Here is a 22,936-nt window from a genome sequence, read left to right as displayed (position 1 = left end):
AAGCCATGCATTTGTCCACTAACCATTACTTCATAGCCATTTTGCAGTTTCTGTCAATCTCATATTTATATTCCCGTTCAGCTACTTCATTTTTGTATTTTCTCCTTTCGACAATTATATTCAGTATCTCCTGTTGTGTCCAGGGATTTCTACTGGATTGTGTCTTTTTATCTGCGAAATTCTCTGCTGCCTTGCCTATATCGTCTCTCGAAGTTACTCATTTGTCTTTTGTTGTATTCCTTCCCTCATTTCAGTCCAACATTGCCTACTGCACCCTCTGATATTCCCACAATTCTCACTGTCAAATGGTTCCTTCAATTTGTCCAGGTCTTATCCCCATAATTTCCTGTCTTTTGCAGTATCTTCAGTTTTTACCTGCAGTTCATATCTTACAAATTGTGTATAGAGTTCAAATCTGTCACCAGAAATGTCTTGTGGATTTAAAATGTGTTTCCAAAATATTTGTTTTGCTGTTTTGTAACTAATCTGAAATCTTTCAGTGCCTCCAGGTCTCTTCCATGTATACTTCCTTCTTTCATTACTCTTAGACCAATTGTGAGTGGTGATTAAATTATGATCTGTGCAATATTTTAGCAGGCAGCTCCATCTTTCATTTCATTGCTGGATTCTATATTTTCCTACTATTTTTCTGTCTTTTCCTTTTCATACTACCAAATTCCAGTCACTCACCGCAATTAACTTTTCATCTTCCTTGTTCTTGTGGTCTTCAGCCCAGAGTCTCCATGCTACCCTATCCTGTGCAAGCCTCTTCATCACTGAATAAGTACTCCAACCTACATCCTTCTGAATCTGCTTAATGTATTCCTCTCTTGGTCTCCCTCTAAGACTTCTATCCTCCATGCTGCCCTCCAATACTAAATTGATGATCCCTTGATGCCTCAGAAAATGTCCTACCAATTGATCCCTTCTTCTAGTAAAGTTGTGCCACAAATTCCTCTTCTCCCCAATTCTATTCAGTACCTCCTCATTACTTATAGTACCTCCTCATTAGTTATGTGATCGATACATCTGATCTTCAGCATTCTTCTGTAGCACCACATTTTGAAAGAAGTCTTGTTCCTTGTGCCATTGAACTTCACTAATTCCCACTATATCTGACTTTAACCTATACATTTCCCTCAACCATCAGAATAATTTCCTTAATGTCATCATACAGTTGCCCAGTCTCCTCTGCACTGGCGTAACTAATTAGCATATTAACTTGTACATCTGTTGTGGGCATTGGCTTCCTGTCTATCTTGACTACAATAATGTGTATGCTATGCTGTTCATAGTAGCTTACCCATATTCCTTTTTTCTTATTTATTATTAAGTCAACTCTTGCATTACTCCTATTTGATTTTGTGTCAATAACCCTGTAGTAACCTGACTAGAAATGTGGTTCTTCACGCCGTCACACTTCACTAATTCCCACTATATCTAACTTCAACCTGTATATTTCCCTTTTTAAATTCTCTAACCTACCTACTGATAAAGGAATCTAATGCTCTGACCTTTAGAAAGACATTTTTATTTTTCCTGATGATTACACCATCCTAGGTAGTCATCACCCAAGAACTAAATGGGGTCTATTTTACCTCTGGAATATTTTACTCAAGAGAATGCCATCAGCTATAGTTTCCTCTTGCTGTCAGCTGCCTGCAGTACCTGGACAGCAAGGCCATGTTGACTAATGATACAAGGCCCTATCAGTCAGTCATCCACAAAGTTTTGCATACAATTACTGAAAAAGGTAGCTGTTCTCATTGGTAACCATGGGTTAATCTGGCTTCTCCACAGATACCCCTTAATTGTTATTGCACCTACAGTACAGCTATCTGTATCAGAGGCAACTAACACACCCCATCTTGGCAAGGTTCATGGCACATGGTTGGGGGACTATAGACTCAAACTGTATTCAATATAATCTAATCCCTATTGCTTTTGTTACATTAAGAACAATGACAAAGGACCTAACAGTGTTCAGAAAGGATAGATTAGATACAGTTGATGGTGGTATGTTTGTTGCTGTTACGAGAATAGACTGAAGAGTAAGGCACACTTTCTTGTAGAACATGGAAAAAAAAACAATTAAGAGAAGACGGATGTCAATATTCAGCACTCTTTCTTTTTCTCCTGGGTCGTAATGAAGGACCCATGACTCAGTCCCCATCGCAGTACTCAGAAGGAAGTTGCCTCCTTCATTACAGTAGCACTGCAAGAGTTGCTCACAGCATTCCTGTCAGCACTGCTTGGTTTCATCTGTGAGACACCGTGGTACCCATCGTGCACAGATTTCACAGTATTATTATTTAATAATAAAGCTGACACATTCCTTGGATATTCCAATATGGTTTGCGATTAGCTTTTGAGTGATGTGCTGCTCATTTGGAATCAAATCATCGATGAGTTTGCGATGTTCATCGCTTGTGACAAAGATTGGATGTCTGCCACATGTTTCATCAACAATTATGGCTTTTCTGGGCTCGCAACCATGAATTGTTATTATCCATCAATTTACTGTAGACCTATCAAGAGCATCATCACAAAAAACAGCCCTTAAATGATGACGAATCTCACTAGCAGTCGTCTGCAGCTCGTGGTCTAGTGGCTAGTGTTGCTGCCAGTGGATCACAGGGTCCCGTGTTCGATTCCTGGCCGGGTTGTGGATTTTCTTTGTCTGGGGACTGGGTGTTTGTATTATCATCATCATCATCATCATCATCACCATCATCATCGTCATTCATGACAATGGATCCATTGGACTGTGTAAATAATTGAACTGTGTAAAAATTGGGACTTGATACGGGCACTCATGACCGTGCAGTTGAGCGCCCGACAAACCAAACATCATCTTCATCACTAGCAGTCACTTTTTCAACAGTTAAAAGTTCAATAACAGCATGCCGTTTAAGTCATGATAACATAGCACTAGAACCCATCTCCGTACTTCCACTACTCAATATACTGTGGATCAATGCAAGACATTCAAACTGTACATGTGTATAGAGGGGGAAGCATTTCTCAAGGTCATTAAGTCATATTGTACAAACCTGTGCACTACGTTTCAGCCTATCCTTGTAGAAGTAGTTCATCTTGTAGTGAAAATATGATGTAATTGGATAGGTAAAAAATCTGCTCACCAAGTGGCAGCAGGAGAACACACATATAAAAGATATTAAAGTTCGCAAGCTTTCAGAGCCAGTGTCCTCCTTATGGCAGAAGGGTTGAAGGGGAAAGAAGAGGGGTGAAGGAAAAGGATTGGTTAGATTCGGGACAAGGGGTAGATTCGGAAAAGTTCCCCAGAATCCCAGTTCACATCCGGTAAGTCTTCCCTGACCTGATGCTCTGGATGACTTTTGCTAACTCTACCCCTTTTCCTAAAATTCACCAGTCATTTCGTCACTCCTCTTCCTTCCCCTTCAACCCTTCTGCCAGGAGGAGGAGACGCTGGCTCTTAAAGCTTGTAAACTTCACGCGTGTTTTCCAGACACCACTTGGTGAGTAGATTTTTTTTATCAATCCAGTTACATTTAGTTAGTATGGGTAGAGGTAATTCTTGAGAACTGGAATAAATTGATAATTGATTCCTTATACTGATCCCCTGACTCAGATTACACAGTTGCTGAAAGATTTGAAGAAAATTTGAGTATGATCTCATACAATTATAGTTGGTGGTGATTTCAATCTACATTTGATATGTTGACGAAAATGCGTGTTGGGAACCAGGCGTAAAACATTGTTAAAGATTGTGCTTAATGCTTTCTCTGGAAATAATTTTGAACAATTAGTTCATGAGCCCACTCACAGTTTAAATGACTGCGAAAACCTCTTTGGCCTTATAGCAGAAACAATCCTGAGCAAATACAGGGTGAATTAGGAGAACAGGGACATACTTTGAGGGGTGATTGTGTTAGTGATTCTGAACAAAAAACTTCATATGGACATATGCCCTATTACAAATGGTTTCTGAGATAGAACACATTTAATGTACATTGTTATTTATTTTCTAAATTATTCAAATGTTATCGTTCCTTACAACATACCACAGTAGTCTAGGGGAAGTTGAGGCCAACAATTTGCTATAGGGCATCTGTGGTCTGTCAAGTTGGAAAACTGCCTCAAATTGGCTTGCAAGAAGTACCTAAGCTACAGTGCATATACATCGTGTGAGATTTAAGTGTTTTCACACACACACACACACACACACACACACACACACACACACACAATTAGTCCTAGAGAGAAAAAAGTAATAAGGTCTGTTTTGTAGGATATTTACACTGTAGCTTAAATTTGTACTGTGACAAGTTTTGTCTGGAGGGCATGGTTTTGAGTTATTTGAGAAAAATGTGCAAAAGTGATGTTAAATGTGTTCTATCGTGGGAACCATTTAGAATGGGGCACATGTCTGTATGAAGTTTTTTGTTCAGGATCACTAATTCTATCATCCCTCAAAACATATACCCTTCCTCCTGACTCAACCTACAGGGAGTATTAGGGTGGATACAGGGACTGTGACCACAAGGTCATTGTAGCCAGGGTGGATACCATAACACTCAAACCACCAAAAATAAACACAAAATATTTCCATAAAAAAAGCAGATAAAAATTCACATGACCTTCCTGAGGGACAGTCTCCATTCCTTCCAAACCATCTATGTAAGTGTAGACTAGATGTGGCTTAAATTCAAAGAAATAGTTAGAATTTGTACCAAAAAATTAACAAGAACTGACTCACCATGGTACACAAGAAAGGTCATAACGCTTTTGCAGAAGCAATGAAAAACACATGCCAAATTTAAAATAAGGCAAAATTCCCTAATTGGTGGAGTTTTATGGAAGGTCATAATTTAGCTTAGACTTCAATGCGAGGTACTTTTAATGGTTTCCACAATGGAACTCACTCTCAAAATGTGGCAGGGAATCCAAAAAGATTCTAGTTGTAGGTAAAGTACACCAGTGGCAAGATACCTCCACTGTGCAATAGTGATGGTAACGTTACTGATGGCAGTGCTGTTAAAGCAGGGTTACCAAATACATTTTTCTGAAATTCCTTCATCAAAGAAGGTGATGTGAATGTTCCAGAATTTGAATTAAAAACTGCTGCCAACACAAGTAACATAAAAATAGGTATCTTAGGTGTAGCGAAGCAGTGTAAATTACTTACTAAAAGCAAGTCTTCTGGTTGAGATTGTATGCCAATCAGATTCCTTTCAGAGTATGCTGAGCTCCATATTTAGCCATCATATACAACCACTCACTCAATGGAAGATCCATATGTGAAGACTGGAAAGTTGCACAGGCCACACCAAACTGGAGAAAGGGAATAGGCGTAATCCATTGAATTACTAACTCGTAACTCTGTTGTCCATCTGCAGTAGGATTTTGGAACCTGTACGGTGTTCAAAAGTAAAGAAATATTTGAAGAAAATAATCTGTTGACACACACTTAGCATGGATTCAGAAAATAACATTCATATACAACACAACTGGCTCTTTTTATTCTCATGCAGTAAAGAGTGCCATCAAAAGGGAATCTCAGATTCATTCCATATTTCTACATTTCCACAAGGATTTTGATAGTGTTACTCACAAGTGGATTCTAATTTAAATGCATGCCTATGGGTTATTGTCTCACTTGTGTGACTGGATTCATGATCTCCTGTCAGAAAGGTCCCAGTTTGTAGTAATTGGTGGAAAGTCATAGAGTTAAACAGAAGTGATATCGGACATTCCCCAAGGAAGTGATATAATCCCTCTACTGTTTGTAGTCTGTATAAATGATTTAGGAGAATATCTGAGCAGACATCTTACTGATGATGCTGTTATTCACAGTCTAGCAATGGTATCATAAGATAAAAACTAATTGCAATAATTTAGACAAGATATCTGTATGGTGCGAAAATTGGGAGTTGTCCCTAAATAATGAAAAATTACGAACAAAATAACGTAAACATAACAACATAAATTAGGATGATCACGTAGATAATGTTGTGGGGAAGACAAATGGAAGACTTTGTTTTATTGGCAGAACACTTTGAAGGTGCAACAAATCCCCTAAAGAGACTACCTGTGCTATAATTATCCGTCCTTTTCTAGAGTATTGCTGTGCAATATGGGGTCCTTAACAGGTAGGAGTGACAGAGGGCACCCGGAAAGTTCAAAGAAGGGCAGATAAATAGAGGAGATATTACCACAGATCTGGTACGTTAGTTTGGGTGGCAATAATTAAAACAAAGGTGTTTCTCATTGTGGAAAGATATTTTCATGAAGTTTCAATTTAACAATACTTTGTTGATGCCTATGTGCACAGGGAGAATAGATCATCATCATAAAATTTAAAAAAAATTGGAAGAACTCACACAGAAAGATTTTCGAGTTCGTTTTTCCTGCATGCTCTTCAGGCATGTAACGGCAGAGAGAATGTGTGAAAGTGGTTCAGGCACTTAAGTGTGAGTTGCAGAGTGTTCATGTAGATGTAGATGTGTCCATGCTGTGTGTCCCATTAATATTGTAACGCAACTACAAAGATGGTATTCCCTATTGCATCATGGCCATGTCATTCTGAGATGGCCTGTGAGCTTCAACTACACAGATAGCTATATATCATAGGTGCAACCACATCAGAAGGGTATCTGTTGTGAAGCCAGAGTAACTTATAGCTTCTGAAGAGGGGCAACAACCTTTTCAGTAGTTTCGGGGACAGTTTTATATTTGAAGACTTGGAAAGTAGTTGGAGAGCATGGGCTTGGTGAAAGGAATGAAAGGGTAAACTACCTGGTGCTTATGAATGTAAATCATTTGAAGCACTCAGTTTAAGTATCATGAAAGAAAGTTATGAACACAAAAGAGACCTAGAGACAATTAAAGGTTTCGAATAGATTATGTAATAATAAGGCAGAGGCTTATTTATTTCATTTATACATCAAATTCCGTAGGACAAATTGAGGAGCAAATCTCAAAGGTCATGGAATATGCCAGTACATGAAATTACAACATAAATGTAATGACAGATAAAAATAAAATGTTTATGAACCCAAAAAAAGTCAATCCATAAGTTTAAATAAACACAATCAACAATATAACAGGAATCAGCTTAATATTTCAAGGAACTCCTCAACAGAATAGAAGGAGTGACCAATGAGGAAACTCTTCAGTTTTGATTTGAAAGCACGTGGATTACTGCTAAGATTTTTGAATTCAAGTGGCAGTTTATGGAAAATGGAAGCAGCAGTATATCGCACACCTTTCTGCACAAGAGTTTAGAAACAACATTTTAAACTCAAAAACATTTCAGAGCTAGACCATAATTTATTGCTTAAGAATTGCAGATTAAAACTGAAGAAAAAAGAAAGAAAAAAAATTGGAGAAACATATTAAATAAATCAGATGGATAAACTGAACGAATCACTGGTTTTTGAGACTTTCAATGCAAGCCTTAAACAATGATTCAGTGAAACAGGGGATAGGAATACAATAGAGGATGAATGGGTAGCTTTAAGAGCGGAAATAGTGAAATAGCAGAGAATCGTATTGACTAAAAAATCAAAGCTCAGTATGACTCCATGTGTAACTCCCAAGATATTTAGTTTGCTTGATGAAAGGAGAAAACTTAAAAATGCTACAAATGAGTTGGGCAAAAAACACAGGTCTAAAACGTTGAGATTGACAAGAAGGGCAGAACAGGAATGGTTAGAGGCAAAATGCAAGGCTCTAGAAGTGCATCTAGCACGGTAGAAAAGAGAGATGTCATCTATAAGAAAATAAAGAAACCTCTGGAGAGAAAAAAAAAAGAAAGAAAAACAGGACTGTGAATATCGAGAGCTCAGATGGCAAACTGGTATTAAGCACAGAAGCAAAAGCCAAAAGATGGGAGGGATCAATAGAAGGACTGTACACAAGGAAGATATGCAAGAGAATATGGTGGAAAGGGAAGAGGAGTTAGGTGGAGATGAGATGGGAAATATGATAATGTGAGAGGAATGTAACAAAACACTGTAAGACCTAAAGCAAAATAAGACTCCTAGAGTAGATGACATTCCCTCAAGGTTATTAAATTCCTGTGGGGTGGGGGACAGGTCAACCCATGATGACAAAACTATTCCATTTGATATACAAGGTACATGAGACTGGTGAAATACATCCAGATTTAAAGAAGAATGTTGTAATACGAATCCCAAAGAAAGCAGGTGCTGATTGGTGTGAGTGTTATCACTTTATGTACTGCACACAGTGGTTAGTATCACCAACAAATATTTGTTGTTTAGTGATTGTCATTTCTGGAAGATTCTTGAAATTTCTCATGATCATAAAGTTTCTATGTTCTGGAATATTCTATTTTTGTATAAACAGCAGCACTCTTCATCCAGGAGTTTAGTTCTGTGCTGTTGGTGTCAGTAATAAACATGCTTTCAGTCCTAAGTGTTATACTCTATTGACAACCTTGCTTTCTGATTTAGACTTGAGTTTGATTATGTTGTTTGATGGAGACATAGGGTATTTTAAAACATCTACATCAGCATGGCTTCAATAAGGCAATGTAAAAGCTGTCACCTCTACAGACAGGAACCGGAATACAAGCAGTACATCATTCCAAAGGTCCGTATATTCAGGAGACTTGTGGATTTCAAGTCAACAGTAAGTCAACTGCACGTGATGCAGTGTTTTTTCAGTGATTTTCAGAGTCACTGCTCGTGACCTGATGAAATCGTTGAAAGGATTTGACTTAGTCATCGAATACAAAATTTGGGAGACATGATATGTTTAGCAAATGTATATTATTACTTGGAAAGCACAGCCCAGCAGTGGTTTGAGAACAACAAAGTGAAACTCAATAGCTGAGACAAATCCCAAGCCGAAGTGAAGAAAACATTTAGAGACAATCAACAGTAAATCTACTTAGCAGAACAACAGTTGAAGAAGAGAGCCCACTGTCATGGTGAAATGACACCATTTTACATACAGAATATTTTGGCTCAGTGCAACATTATGAATCTAAATGTCACAGAATCCAAAGAAAATAATCCAATGAAAGAGATTCCAATTCCCAAATGTGGCTACTATGTCAATTGTGGAAGATTACCCTGATAGTGAGAGAAGAGCTATAGCATTTTATCGCAGCCAGAGTTGTCAGAATGAGCACATAAGAGATAGCAGCTATGAATATAGATCCCATACATCAAGAGATAATGGAGAATGTTGAAGAAGAGGTTTATTGATCATTAGCACCAATCTCTGCCACCAGCTGAATGCCCCATGAAGAGTGGACTCGGGCATCTTGAACTTAAGCTGCAGCCATCAAAGGACAATCCAGCATGAGGATGGAGGACAACAAGCTGGCATGTTTTCTTTGTAGATGAGAGACATTGTGCACTACTGCAAAGATAGAAGATAAGTGTTCTACAAATATTATGCCTCAAGATGTCAACCATCACAACAGTCCCATTTGTACCAGTCAATTGCAGATGATTATGGTCAACGAGTGGGACGATTATAATCAACCAGTGGGATGAAGCCCATTGCCATACCATGGACAAGTGTGCTTCCCAACATACCGTAGCTGCTTTTCGTTGCCATAAAGAGGTACCAACCAGTCATCTAGCTGCCAGATTGTGGAAAAAAAGTGAGGCTCTTGTCTATGGAGGTGAGACCACCACAGATGAAAATCCTTAATGGACAACAATTATCAAGATGTCAGTAAGTCTCATTGATGCCATTATTGACAGCCAACCTGTCCTGGTGCTAGTTGAATCTGGCTTCATTTTATGTAGTGTCGAATGCTTTTCATCGATAGCTAAAGAGAATTATTTTTCGTGATGCAGAAGCGATTGTGATGAAGGTTGCTAAAGGGAAAATGTAGCCAGGGTACAGGAACATGTTTTGCTAGAATAACTGTAAATGACAGAACACAGCCCTTTGAATTTGTCATTTTAACAGAATGTAGTCATGGTGTTATTCTGGGATGAGACTTTATGTAGGCATCACAAGCAGCCATAGGTTGTTGAAGGTCAGAGCTGCAGATTGACAAAGCTATTCCAACAAGCACCCATAACAAGGATTGCTCTGGGTGGTTGTTTGCCATTGAAGAAGACATTGTTATCCCATCATCAACAACCAGATGAGTTCCATTCTAGATTCTCAGGTAAACTGTGAAGCTTTTGTCATTTGAGAAAAGCTACTCAGGCTCACAAAACAATATCATTGTTGATCATATGCATTGCAGGTGGTCAAGGAGAACTTTGAATCACTAATTGTCAGGAGCAGCCACAACCAATCCCTGAGGGTATGTGCATAAGAACAGTTGAAAAAGTCCAGGATTGGCAGCTCTGAAGAATCATCCTCCGCTAGCACTAAAAACAGTGCAGTGGGAGAAGTTACTATTGAACTGCCAATAGAATCTGGAGAAGAACAAGAACAGCAAGTGTTAGTCATTCTGTGCTGATTCTTGGACACCTCTAGATCTGGAGTGAGAAATGACAGACCAAGTGGGCCATGGTAAAACACTGTATCAACACTGGGGATCAGCCAGAACTCATATAGCATGTCACAGGCTGAACAATGGTTAATTTAGAAGGATGTAGAGAGGATATTGCAAGATGACATCACTAAACATTCAGAGTTTCCTTGGTCTTCTCTTGTCCTTATGAAGAAGGATGCCATATGGCATTTCTGCATCATGTACTGATGACTGAACAAAATCACAAAGACAGATGTCTACCCATCGTTGCTCATTGAGGACATCCTTGACTGTTTGAAAGGGGCAAACCGTTTCTCAACCACAGAAATACAGATACGCTACTGGCAAATTGAGGTAGATGAAGCTGATTAGGAAAAAGGTTGCCTTCATAACTCCTGATGGCCTCAAAGTTATCTACTTTGGGCTATGTAATGCTCCCACCTGTGAGCATATGTTGGACAACATGCTTTGATGCTTTAACTGGACAACATGCTTTTGCTAACTGAATGACATTGTCATTTTTTCAAGGATATTTGAAGAACATCTAAGTTACCTGACAATGTTGTGTGAATGTTCTTGTGAAATATAAATAATTTTGAATTAAAGGATTTCACTCACCGAAGAGCAGAACTGTTGAATTGTCAATAGGAACACAGAAAAAGAAACTTGCTACATTTTGGAGTTATCTTTTTATGAGCTAGAGGAACACACACACACACACACACACACACACACACACGCACACGCACACACACCACACCTGCGTGCTTACAAAAGTCCATCTGGCATCATATAGGTGTGTGTGTGTGTGTGTGTGTGTGTGTGTGTGTGTGTGTGTGTTTGTGTTTTGGCGCACGTGCGCGTTGTTATTGTAAAGGTAGAGTGTATTTTATGTTATATTTGTTTTCTTCATTCATTTACGTGTTTAGTACAAATTGAAAAGGTAAATTAAGTAAACCTTTCTTTGAACATAAAAGTTAAAAACAATTAATAATACATTCATGTATGTTATTTGTAAATATGTATGGTTAATTGTGACTTGTTTCCAGTTTACAACCAAAATTTTCTGTAGTGCAGTAGTTGAAGGAAGCTATTTGTTATGACCATTTCCTGCTGGCTGTAATTAACTTTGGTTTCAGTATACTTTGCTGCTAAATGTCACTCTAAGTGCCTTTTGTCTGTAACTTAAATGTTCAGGTGTGTACTATACGTGTGTTACCCTCTGTGTACAATGATTTTGTAATGCTGTAAAACCTTTATTATAGGATCTTGATGCTGTGAAAGCATGGAATCTGTTGTCGATTTATTTACTTCATGAGTTCCATGGGTCTGTGACTGGGTTGCAACAGTTTGTTGAAAATGATGATCTTACTGAGAACTTAATATATGATATTTGGACATTTTACAGAAGTGAAAGAATATTTTTGTTGAAATGTATTAACTATATTCTTATCCATCACGATGATGATAAACATCCATTTAAGGTGAGTGGTACACCACAGTAATTTGCAGACTTCTTTCAGTTAGATAGTTTCTTACAAGTTTGTAGTGTACGTAATGTGTTTTGTTACATAAGTATTATATATTTCTTAAAAGCCATCTTACTGTACACCGTGAGCTGCATGTAAAACCATTTAATTGCCAGACCAGAATTTGAGTACAAAGACCATCATCAGTGGCATATATTATGTACATCTATATCAAATGATGTGTGTCAAATATGAAATGTTGATGATGTCATGTGGATCTCTGTAGTACACAAATTGTCATATGTACATATTGTAGCTGTCAAACACTTTAAACAACCACATTTCTTGATAGTGTTGGATACTGCTGTCGTACATTTTATACCCTCTCTACTTCTGCTATCATCAGATGTCCACACCAATTTGAACATCATAAATACTTCATACTTGGCACACACATCATTTTATGGAAATGTAGACAGTACATGCCACAATAAAGGACTATATGCCATAATATTGCTCTGGCAATTAACTATTTTTACATGTAGCTCAAGGTGTACAGTAATATGCCTTTTAGCAAATACTTGCACAGCTGCAGGCAACCGGGCATACAGAGTTTTCATGTTGTACAGTATTGTAGGATAACAGAAGCCAACCCCCCCGGGGGGTTCACTGTCCTTTAGTGAGTACGTGCGTGGCGAGCATGGGGCCCCGAACTATTGCAGCCTTCCTTCTTTCCCAAGCTGTATTTCCTTTCCCTTTCCCTCCTTTCCTGCCCTTGTTCCTTCCCCTCCACCCTGTCCTCTCCCTCTCTTGGTGTCCTTGTTTATGTTGGCCCCACTATCCTCCTGGTTATGTTGGCTTTGCGATTTGGTTTTTATTGTGTAGTTACCTCATCCTTCTGGCATCCTCTGGTTCCTCTCTGGGGTTTGACCTCCATTACTAAATTTCTATTCCATAGTGTGAGCCATTTGGGGAAGAGCACCTTACCTAGTGTCTCCGGCGTGTGCCCTCCTGGTTCCTTCCATCTTTTCCTTCATGTCGTTGTCTGATGCTAGGGTACATAGCCAGCATGGTAGCCAACCCGTGTGGTGAGATTGCTGTGCACCCTTTTGGTTGACCCTGAAAACACAAGGATCACACTTCTGATACCTGAGCTGTGACCACCTCGTGTAAGCCTAGGAGTGGTTGCTTGTCATCCTGGAGCATCGGAACTCCTGGCAATGGCCGCCATGCCAGACGGCCCTTGCTGTGGCTGGGTGGCGCCCGTGGGGAGAGCCTGTGACTGGAGTGGGTGGTATCAGGGCAGACACTATGCAAATGAAATGCATACAGATCCAGAACTCTAGCCGTTCTTCTACAGCCATCTCTTTGAATGGAACTGATTCTTTTAGTGCTGCTTCTCCTGACCCTTCGGCCTTCCCTTCCATGGTTACCCCCTGGGAAGAGGGTCCGGCTCGTCGGCTAGGGGTGAAACCTTTCCCCCGCTATCTGGTTTGCACCAGGACTGATGGGGTTACTTCGACCAATACCAAACCTTTATTTTTTGTGGAACGCATTGAAGACAAGTTTGGCAAAGTGGGCTCTCTGAGCAACACACGGTCAGGTTCGTTGTTGATCAAAACTGCTTCAGCTGCCCTGTATGCAGCCCTTTGTGCATGCGACCATCTTGGCACAATTCCTGTGTCCATTACCCCCCACCACTCTTTGAATATGGTTCAAGGTGTAATTTTTCACAGGGACCTCATCATTCAAACTGATGAGGAACTTAGGGACAATCTAGGATGGTGGGGTGTTCACTTTGTTCGGCTTGTTCAGAAGGGTCCGAAGGACAATCAGGTCATTCCATGTCAAATCAACATATTTTAAATAAAAATTTGACCTCACCCTCGTAGATTTTGCTGAAAGTTGGTATATTTATAGTGGGTGCTGAAGTACCAAATTTCAATTTTTTACCTCAAACTATTCCTGAAATATGGTCATGTAAACTTTTCAAAAACTAGCCAAAAATGTGTGAATGGACTTTTTTTAAATTGCCCTAGGAGCTGCCCTAATTGAGCTAGAGAGCTGGGAAAGGTGTCATTGTGCAGCATTTTGCATGCTCTTTCCAGGAATATGCCACAAAACATAGCTTCTACGAGGGCGGTTCAGAAAGTAACCTCCGATTGGTCACAGTGCGGGTTGTGGGGGGAGTAGCGACGCCATCTGTGCGTTCACGCACTCAACAGGTCAGTCGGCATCAAGCCGTGGCCGAGTGAACGTCGTACCTGCGCTAGTTTAGTTTTTGTGGCAGTTTGAAATGTGTGCTGCAATAGAAAACCCCGCCAAATGTGAAGTGCGTGCTGTCATAAGCTTTTTTACAGCCAAAGGATATTCTGCAGCAGCTATTCATCGTGAACTTTGTGCCGTGTGCGGACCAAGAGTTATGAGTGAAGGAGTTGTCCGTGAATGGGTACGTTTATTTAAAAGTGGACAAGAAAACGTTCATGATGAAGAGAGGGGTGGTAGACCATCATTGGTGACTGACGAACTCGTTCAGACAGTTGATGCAAAAGTTCGTGAAAATCGACGTTTCTCAATGTCGGAGTTGTCTACTGGTTTTCCACAGATTTCTGAGACTCTCTTGTACGAGATAGTGACAGCAAGATTGGGTTACCGTAAGTTCTGTGCTTGATGGGTGCCCAAAATTCTTACCGACCACCACAAAACTCAAAGAATGGCCTCTGCATTAGACTTTCTGTCACGTTATGAGGACGAAGGAGAACCATTGTTAAACAGAATCGTGACCGGTGACGAAACCTGGATTAAGTACGTGAACCCTGAGACAAAAGAACAATCAAAGATGTGGGCACATTCAAATTCGCCTACCAAACCAAGAAAAGCCTCGCAAGATTTTTCTGCCAGAAAACTGATGGCAACGGTGTTTTGGGATGCCAAAGGGGTGTTGTTGGTTGAATTCATGGAACGTGGTACGACCATTAATCAAGACGTGTACTGTGAAACAATAAAAAAGTTACGACGGGCTATACAGAACAAACGCCGTGGTATGCTGACTTCCGGTATCGTTTTTTTGCACGATAACGCCCGTCCTCACTCTGCTCGCAGAACAACGGCCCTTCTTGAGTCCTTCAAGTGGGACGTTATCAACCATCCACCTCACAGCCCAGACCTGGCGCCAAGTGATTATCACCTCTTCATGCATTTGAAGAAATGGCTCGGGTCACAGCGGTTTGATGACGATGAAGAGCTCAAAGATGCGGTCACAGGCTGGCTCCAGGCACAAGCGGGTGATTTTTATGCAGAAGGAATTTCAAAGCTTGTGAAGAGATACGATAAGTGCCTCAATCGCTATGGAGACTATGTAGAAAAATAGTGCAAAGATGTAGTTGTAAGATGTATGTATTAAAATATTTTTATTTAACTTGGTGTATTTTTTTAAATCAACCGGAGGTTACTTTCTGAACGGCCCTCGTAATTAATAGCATTTTTCAAAAAACTAATTAATATTTTGATTTATTTTTTTTACAAAAAGTATATAATTGAAAATTTTCAAAATATTTCCATAACTACTTTATACTGTTGTAAATCACATGGCAAAATATAAATGTGGGATGATGATGGGTTCATTGTTAAAAAAAATTATTCTGGACTCTTGTTTTCCACTAACAGCCATAGTTTGACCAAAGTGACCGTTAACGAACAGGAATTTCATTAAAATATACTGAAAGGTAAGTAAAAAAGTACTGGAAATATCAAAATATCACTTTCTTGAAACAAAACTAAACAACATTTTCTATAATTGATTGCTTATTTTTTTAGTTTTTTACAGTTTAAACTAATAGTCTGTTAACTGGCAAATCAAAATGTTGAGTGTGGGACCTATAGCTAAGATTTAAGTAAGGGGTGAAAAACTTGTAAGTACACTATTGATATAATACTTCTGGTCCAAAAATGCACATTTCATTAGCACAGACTTTAGCTACTGTATGAAGGCTGAGCATGCTTGTGTTCCTGTGTATGTGTGCAGCAGGCTGTGAACAAGCTGAAACAAGCACAGTGCTTGATGTCCGTACAATCATCCAGAGACAGGAGCCATTGTTGAGAGGATATAAGACTGTTACCTTCTAAGGCTTAATGTGCCTACAGCATTATTGTGCACTGCGGTTTTAGTGCAAATCAATTGTTACCCCTGTGTTGACCAGTTTGTATCTAGTATATTTAATAGTTCATTTGCAAGTAAATCTAGAAATTGCAGGAGAGTTTATAAGTGGTTTTTGTATCAATATGGAACCAATTAAAAAGTGCAGTGCTGTAAGAGTGCAGTGTTGTAATCCATTGAAGAAGTCAAATCATTTTATTAGAGACAGAAAAAAACTGAGAAATGTCACAGCATGGATACCCAAATTATTTCCACAAATACCTAGTGGTGGCAGGATTTGTGATAAATGTAGGAAAGATGTAACCACATTGAAAAATACACCAGAGCCCATCAGTGATAAATGTTGAAGAAGATTCTTCTGGATCAGAAATAATCATCCCAGACCAAGACCCTGGCTTCACTGCAACTTCAGTGGTTGTTCAAATACTTAACACATCTCTTGAAGAACTAGGTGAGTCCCCAATTGATAAGGAAAAAATAACATCTAGGGATTACACCAAACTAAAAGTGAAAAAAATCTCATCAGTGACACAAACTTTTTGTTGCTGCTGCAACTTCATCAGATACTGATGAATCTGTTCTTCAAAATCTCAAAACAAACTTTAATAATTCTGTAAATAGAGCAAAAAAAGTAATCATTCTTACAAGTTTACCTGAAAAGTGGAGTGTCAGGAAAATAATGAGGGAATTTAATGCTCCTAATTACATTGTTCGGCAGTCCAAGAAAATTTTGAAAGAGAGAGGATTCATGGAAGGGCCAAAACCAAAACCAGGGAAGTGTTTACCAACAGAAACTGTCAAAACTGTACATTCATTTTATGAAAATGATGAAGTTAGCCAGGCAATGTCAGGTATTAAAGATTGTGTGACAAGTACAAATACAAGTGGAAGTAAAACAAAAATATCAAAAAGACTTATTTTGTGTAACCTTAAAGAAGCTTACAAACATTTTAACGATAAGTTTCCTTACATAAAAATAGGTTTCTCTAAATTTACTGAGTTGAGACCTAAACATTGTGTATTCGCTGGCTGGAGTGGCACACACACTGTATTTGTGTGCACAACTCACCAGACCATAAAATTAATGATAGAAAATGCCAAACTAAATACAGTACCAAACAGCAGCTTAAACAATGATAAGCAGTGCATTGCAGAAATGCTTTGCAACCCATCATCAGTTGATTGCAACATCGGAAACTGTGAATATTGCCTATGAGAAACTGTCATATGTAAAATTTTACAAAACTCTTGATGAAAACATAATTTAACGAGTTCAGTTCCGACAGTGGATGTCAGTTGACCGCTGTAATCTGGAAATTGTTCAGAAAACTTCTGAAGAATTCATACATTTATTTTGTAGTAAGATGTCTACTTTCATTCCGCATGACTTCATTGCCAAGCAACAACGAACATTCCTTAACTCCTCAATAAAAAACCTTATGGAATCTGAATTTGTCATATGTGATTTTTCGTAAAATTATAGTATAGTTCTACAGGATAAAGCTCAGAGTTACCACTGGACAAGACAACAGATCCTTTTGTTATATATTACAAACAGGAAGACAAAGCTGAGCATATGAACTTTGTCACTGTTTCAAATTGCCTGGAGCACATTATAGTTGTGGTTTACACCTTTCAGAAGAAGCTTATTTCTTATCTAACAAATTTCAAAAGCTTCCAAAAAGATGTACTACTATTCTGATGGTTCTGCTGCTCAGTACAAAAATAAGAAAAAAATTCCAGACCCTTTGTCACGAGGAAGACTTCAACATTAAAGCTGAGTGGCACTTTTCAGCCACAGCTCATGGGAAAGGGCCTTGTGATGGATAGGGGGTTCAGTTAAGAGACTGGCAGCCCGTTCCAGTTTGCAAAGGCCATACTAAAATCAGATCCAAACCCGACAAGATCTATTTCAGTGGACAGTAGGTAATATCACAAATGTTGATTTTGCATGTTCCACACAAGAAGACTATGCTGCTTCACAAATATTATTAAAAAGCTGGCTTGAAGAGACATTGACAATCAAAGGAACACAGCAATTTCACAGTTTCATACCCAACATTATACCAATGTTAATAGTTAGATACTTTTCAGGTGATATGCAGAGGTGGGAGGGGGAAGTAACTAACACCAGACAAACTGAAGTTATAAGATGTATCAAGCTGTCACCACTGTATATGGCAGAAACTGGTGGCTTGGGTACATTTTAGAAAAAAAAAAAAAAAAAAAATAAGAACTTGATGAAGTGAAAATAACTTTTCTTCGTCCATGTGGACCAAATAAGTCATTCTCCTATCCGGGACATGCAGATGTTCTATGTGTGTCAGTTGAGGATGTTCTCACAAAAGTAAATCCATTTACCGACAGGGAGAACACACATTCTTAATGAAAACGATGTAAACCAAACCTAGTCGGCTTTATTAAAATGTAATATGTGAAGTTCCAAGACAATTTATTGGGAAACTGCTTTCAACTCAAAACTTAATTTTTGTCTCAGGTTAGTGTTCATGTATATTTTATAGAAAGTTTTTTCAAAATTATTGTTAGTACCTATTGTGTTAAATTTAGCTATGTACAGATACCTGTTACTCAGAAAACAAGCATTACATATTTAACTTGTTTACTAGTTCCATTTCAAACATCATGGACCAGAACTATTATGTAAATACTTGTACTTATTCATACTTTATTTCAGTTTGTAGTTAAATGCTCAATTTCTTGTTTTTGTTATATCGGTTAATATACTGTTAGTGAAGTTGTATGAAATTAAAATAAGCAATCAACTTAATTATAAAATATGCTGATTAGTTTTCGTTTAATAAGGTGATGTTTTGATATTTCTAATACTTTCTTTACTTACCTTTCAGTATATTTTAAAGAAATTCCTGTCTGTTAAAGATCAATTTGGTCAAACTAGGGCTGTTAGTGAAAAACAAGAGTCCGGGATAATTTTTTTTTTTAACAGTGAACCCATCATCATCCCAGATTTATATTTTGCCATGTGATTTACAATAGTATGAAGTAGTTATGGAAATATTTTGAAAATTTTCAATTATGTACTTTTTGTAAAAAAATTAAATCAAAATATTAATTAGTATGTTGAAAAATGTTATTAATTAGAAGCTATGTTTTGTTGTATATCCCTGGAAAGAGCATGCAAAATGCTGCAAAATGACACCTTTCCCAGTTCTCTAGCTCAATTAGGGCAGCTCCTAGGACGTTTTAAAAAAAGTCCGTTCACACATTTTTGGCTGGTTTTTGAAAAGTTTACATAGCCATATTTCAGGAATGGTTTGAGATAAAAAAATTGCTGAGAAGGTCAAGATTATGGTTTATCAATGTGACGTGAGGCCGTACATCCCACCACCTATGAGATGTTTTAAGTGTTTCTGTTTCGGACACATGTCTTCCCACTGTTTGCAGACCCCTCTCTGAGGATGACTGTGGACATCCACTCCTTGAGGGGAGTCCCTGTGTTCCCCCTCCTGTGTGTGTTAATTGTCATGGCAGTCATTCTCCACATTCACCAGATTGCCCAGCTTATAAGAAGGAAAAGAAGATACAGTAGTATAAGTCCCTTGATCGTCTAACCTACACTGAGGCTCGTAAGAAGTATGCGTGTCTTCATCCTGTGTCAGTGATGTCTAGCTATGCTTTAGTTACATCTTCACCCCTTCCTCCCCCTTCCTTACCCCTCCCTTCCCCCCTGCCTGCGGTTTCCACACCCTCCAATGCGATTCCCACACACTCCCCTCCGGGCACCGCTCCCCCTCCCCAGCCGGAGAAGTGTCCCACTTCTTTGACATCTGCCGGTCACGTTCACTCCTCCTGGGACCCCCCTTCCCGGACCTTTCCAGGCCAAAGGTCTGCTGCCACATGAGAACCACTGTCTGTGGGCCCCCAGGTTGCCCACTCTATTTCTGATCCAGATCTTGCTGCAGCTGGCTCACTTTTGTAGTGCAGCCCTCCTCGATCTCAAACAGTAGAAGACACATAAGTCCCGGGACAATGAGCCTCTGGGGTCATCAGAGGTCCCCTCCCCACCTTCGCAATCTGACTCTGACCTACTGTTCATGGATGTTGCCCCCTCCTTGTCACTGATGTACGGTGACATGGCGGCATGACTGGCTTTAGCCTGTTCATCCCCCATTTGAATCATCGTTCTGTGGTCATCCAACGGAATTTTAATGGATGTTACTGTCACCTTCCGGAGTTGAAATCCCTTATTTCGTTTTACTCTGTAGCTTGTGTGGTCCTACAGGAATGTCATTTTACTGATCATCACTCACCAACCCTCCTTGGGTTCTGTGCTTTCCTCCGAAATCGGGTCGGCCCCCTGCAGGCCTCTGGTGGTGTTTGTATGTTGGTCCGTACGGACATTGCTAGCACATGGATTCCTCTTCAAACTACATTTGAAGCAGTTACTGTTAGCGTCCACCTGGACTCTAGGGGCAAATTTTGCAATCTTTATCTCTCTCCTGTCAGGACTCTTACACCTGCAGCCTTAACTGCCCTTCTTCAGCAGCTTCCTCCTCCCTTCCTCCTCCTCGGGGATTTTAATGCTCATCATCCATTGTGGGGCAGTACATTTCCATCTAGTCAGAGTCTTCTCATAGACCAGTTTCTTGCAGACCACGACTTGTGCCTTCTTAATGATGGCTCCCCTAGCCATTTCACTGCCGGTCATGCTATCTTTCTCTTTCTTCTCCTTCCCTCCTCCCTTCATTACACTGGTCACCACACACAATAGTGACCATTTCCCACTGATTCTCTCGCTACCTCCTCGCTCCCCGATGGACAGGTTACCTCGTTGGTCTTTCCAACGCATCGATTGGCCTCTATATACTGCACAGGTCATTTTTTCTCCCTCTTTGTCAGGTTGTATTGATGATGTCGTACATGACGTGTCTGATGCGATTGTTCGTGCTGCTAACCCTGCTTTCCCTTGCTCATCTGGACCATTTCGCCACCAGCAAGTCCCGTCCGTGGTGGAGTATGGCCATTGCCATTACCATCTGTGATCGCCGGCGAGCTTTGCAACACCTTAAGAAGTGCCCATCCGCTGTCAATCTTATTACTTTTAAATGCCTTCACATCAAAGCCTGTTAAAACAGAGCACTTTCTTCTTCTCATGATATGGCCCCATTCATAACCAATTGCTTCAACATATCAGTGCTCCACAACAACAACATCTTCTCCGGGTAATTAATCGTATTTGACTCCAAGTGACTTCCCTTCTCACTGGAGGGATAGCATCATGGTTCCCATCCTTAAGCATGGTGAGAACCCCCGTTTATCGAAAGCTATCGGCCAATTAGTCTGACAAATGTTGTAGCCCGTCAGCTCAATTGGGTCCTCAAATCTCAGGATCTATTGTCCCCTTACCAGGGTGGCTTCCGAGAGGGACGGTCTCCAATCAATCATTTACTTTGCTTGGAATCCACAGTTTGGCAGGCTTTTTCCCAGCGCCGCCATTTGGTTGCAGTATTTTTTGACCTTCGCACGGCCTGTGACACGGCTTGGTGCCGTCATATCTTACTTACACTGCATGAGTGGGGTCTTTGGGGGCCCACTCCCTGTTTTTATCCACCAGTTCCTGTTCCATCGGTCTCCACAGACCCAACAGAATGCCATCCCACAGGGTTCTGTACTGAGTGTACTTCTTTTCCTCATTGCTATAGATGGACTTGTGGCCTCCATCTGTCCTTTGGTCACCCCCTGCTCTGCATGTGGATGATTTCTGCATTTGGGTTAGTTCCTCTTCAGTGGCCTCTGCAGAGCGGCAGCTCCAGGGTGCATGCCTCTGCATGGACCGTCTCATATGGGTTTCAATTCTCTCCTTTAAAATTGTGGGTGGTCCACTGGTCCACTTCTGTCACCGTACTCCAGTCCACCTCGGTCCAGAACTCTACCTCGATGCATAACGATTACCTGGGTGTCGCCGTATTATGGTCCACCTCGAACCGGAACTCTACCTAAATGCACAACTATTAACTGTGGTCCCACAGTTTCGTTTCCTGGGTCATCTTTTCGACAACAAGCTCACTTGGCTGCCTCATACCAGACTTCTGAAGGTAGTATGCATCCGTAAACTCAATGTCCTTCGCTTCCTTGCCCACACCTCTTGGGGTGTGGATTGTTCCACTCTTCTCTGCCTTTATCGGTCTTTAGTGCTGTCTTGCTTGGATTATGGTTATCAAGTTTATGGTTCGACTGCTCCTCCCACACTGTGCCTCCTGGACCCGGTCCACCATCGTGGTATCTGTTTGGCCACTGGTGTCTTCCCTACTAGCCCTGTTGATAGTCTCCTGGTTTAAGCTGGGATCCCCCCACCCCCCACCTCCCCCCTTTCTGTTCAGCAGTCCCAGCTTCTGGTTTCTTATGCAATCACTTTCCATTCCTCCTCCAGTCATTCTTCCTGTTCTATCCTGTTCCCAGGCAAGGACATCGCCCACCTGATTCCTGCCCTCAGGCAGGTTTACTGGTTGCATCCCTTTACCGTGATTTTCAGCTTCCTTCTTTGTCCTGTCTCCCAGGTTCACTCCCCCCCCCCCCCCCCTCCCGCAATTCAACCCTTGGTTAGTTCCTCGTTCCCGGATTCAGATAGATCTCCACCGAGGTCTGAAAGATTCTGTTCCCCTGATGGTGTTCCATTGTTTTTTCCGCCAAATTTAATGGAAGTTTCAGGATGCTGTTGTTTTTTTTACACTGATGGCTCTTACCTTTACTAAATAGTCCCAACTCGACTGCGTTTTGTTATGTATAGACTCAATGAGTGATCTTCAGGCTGTTGATTGGTGTTTTTCCTACCATGCCTTGGTCTTGCCCATCCATGACCATCTCGCTGATCTT

At 40.2% G+C, this 22,936-nt stretch overlaps 1 protein-coding gene across 1 annotated transcript in view; it reads left to right on the top strand.

Moving 5' to 3' along the window:
* LOC124605709 (nucleoporin Nup188) overlaps positions 1 to 22,936 on the top strand; it is a 271,799-nt gene that overhangs the window by 23,027 nt on the left and 225,836 nt on the right. Inside the window, exon 3 of the mRNA XM_047137581.1 lies at positions 11,725 to 11,943. Coding sequence (XP_046993537.1) covers positions 11,725 to 11,943 — 219 coding nt within the window. The remainder of the gene's footprint in view (positions 1 to 11,724; positions 11,944 to 22,936) is intronic.

The sequence above is a fragment of the Schistocerca americana genome, chromosome 3, assembly GCF_021461395.2.
Source record: "Schistocerca americana isolate TAMUIC-IGC-003095 chromosome 3, iqSchAmer2.1, whole genome shotgun sequence".
Taxonomy (NCBI): Eukaryota; Metazoa; Arthropoda; class Insecta; order Orthoptera; family Acrididae; genus Schistocerca; species Schistocerca americana.
This window is presented reverse-complemented; position numbering and strand designations above follow the sequence as displayed.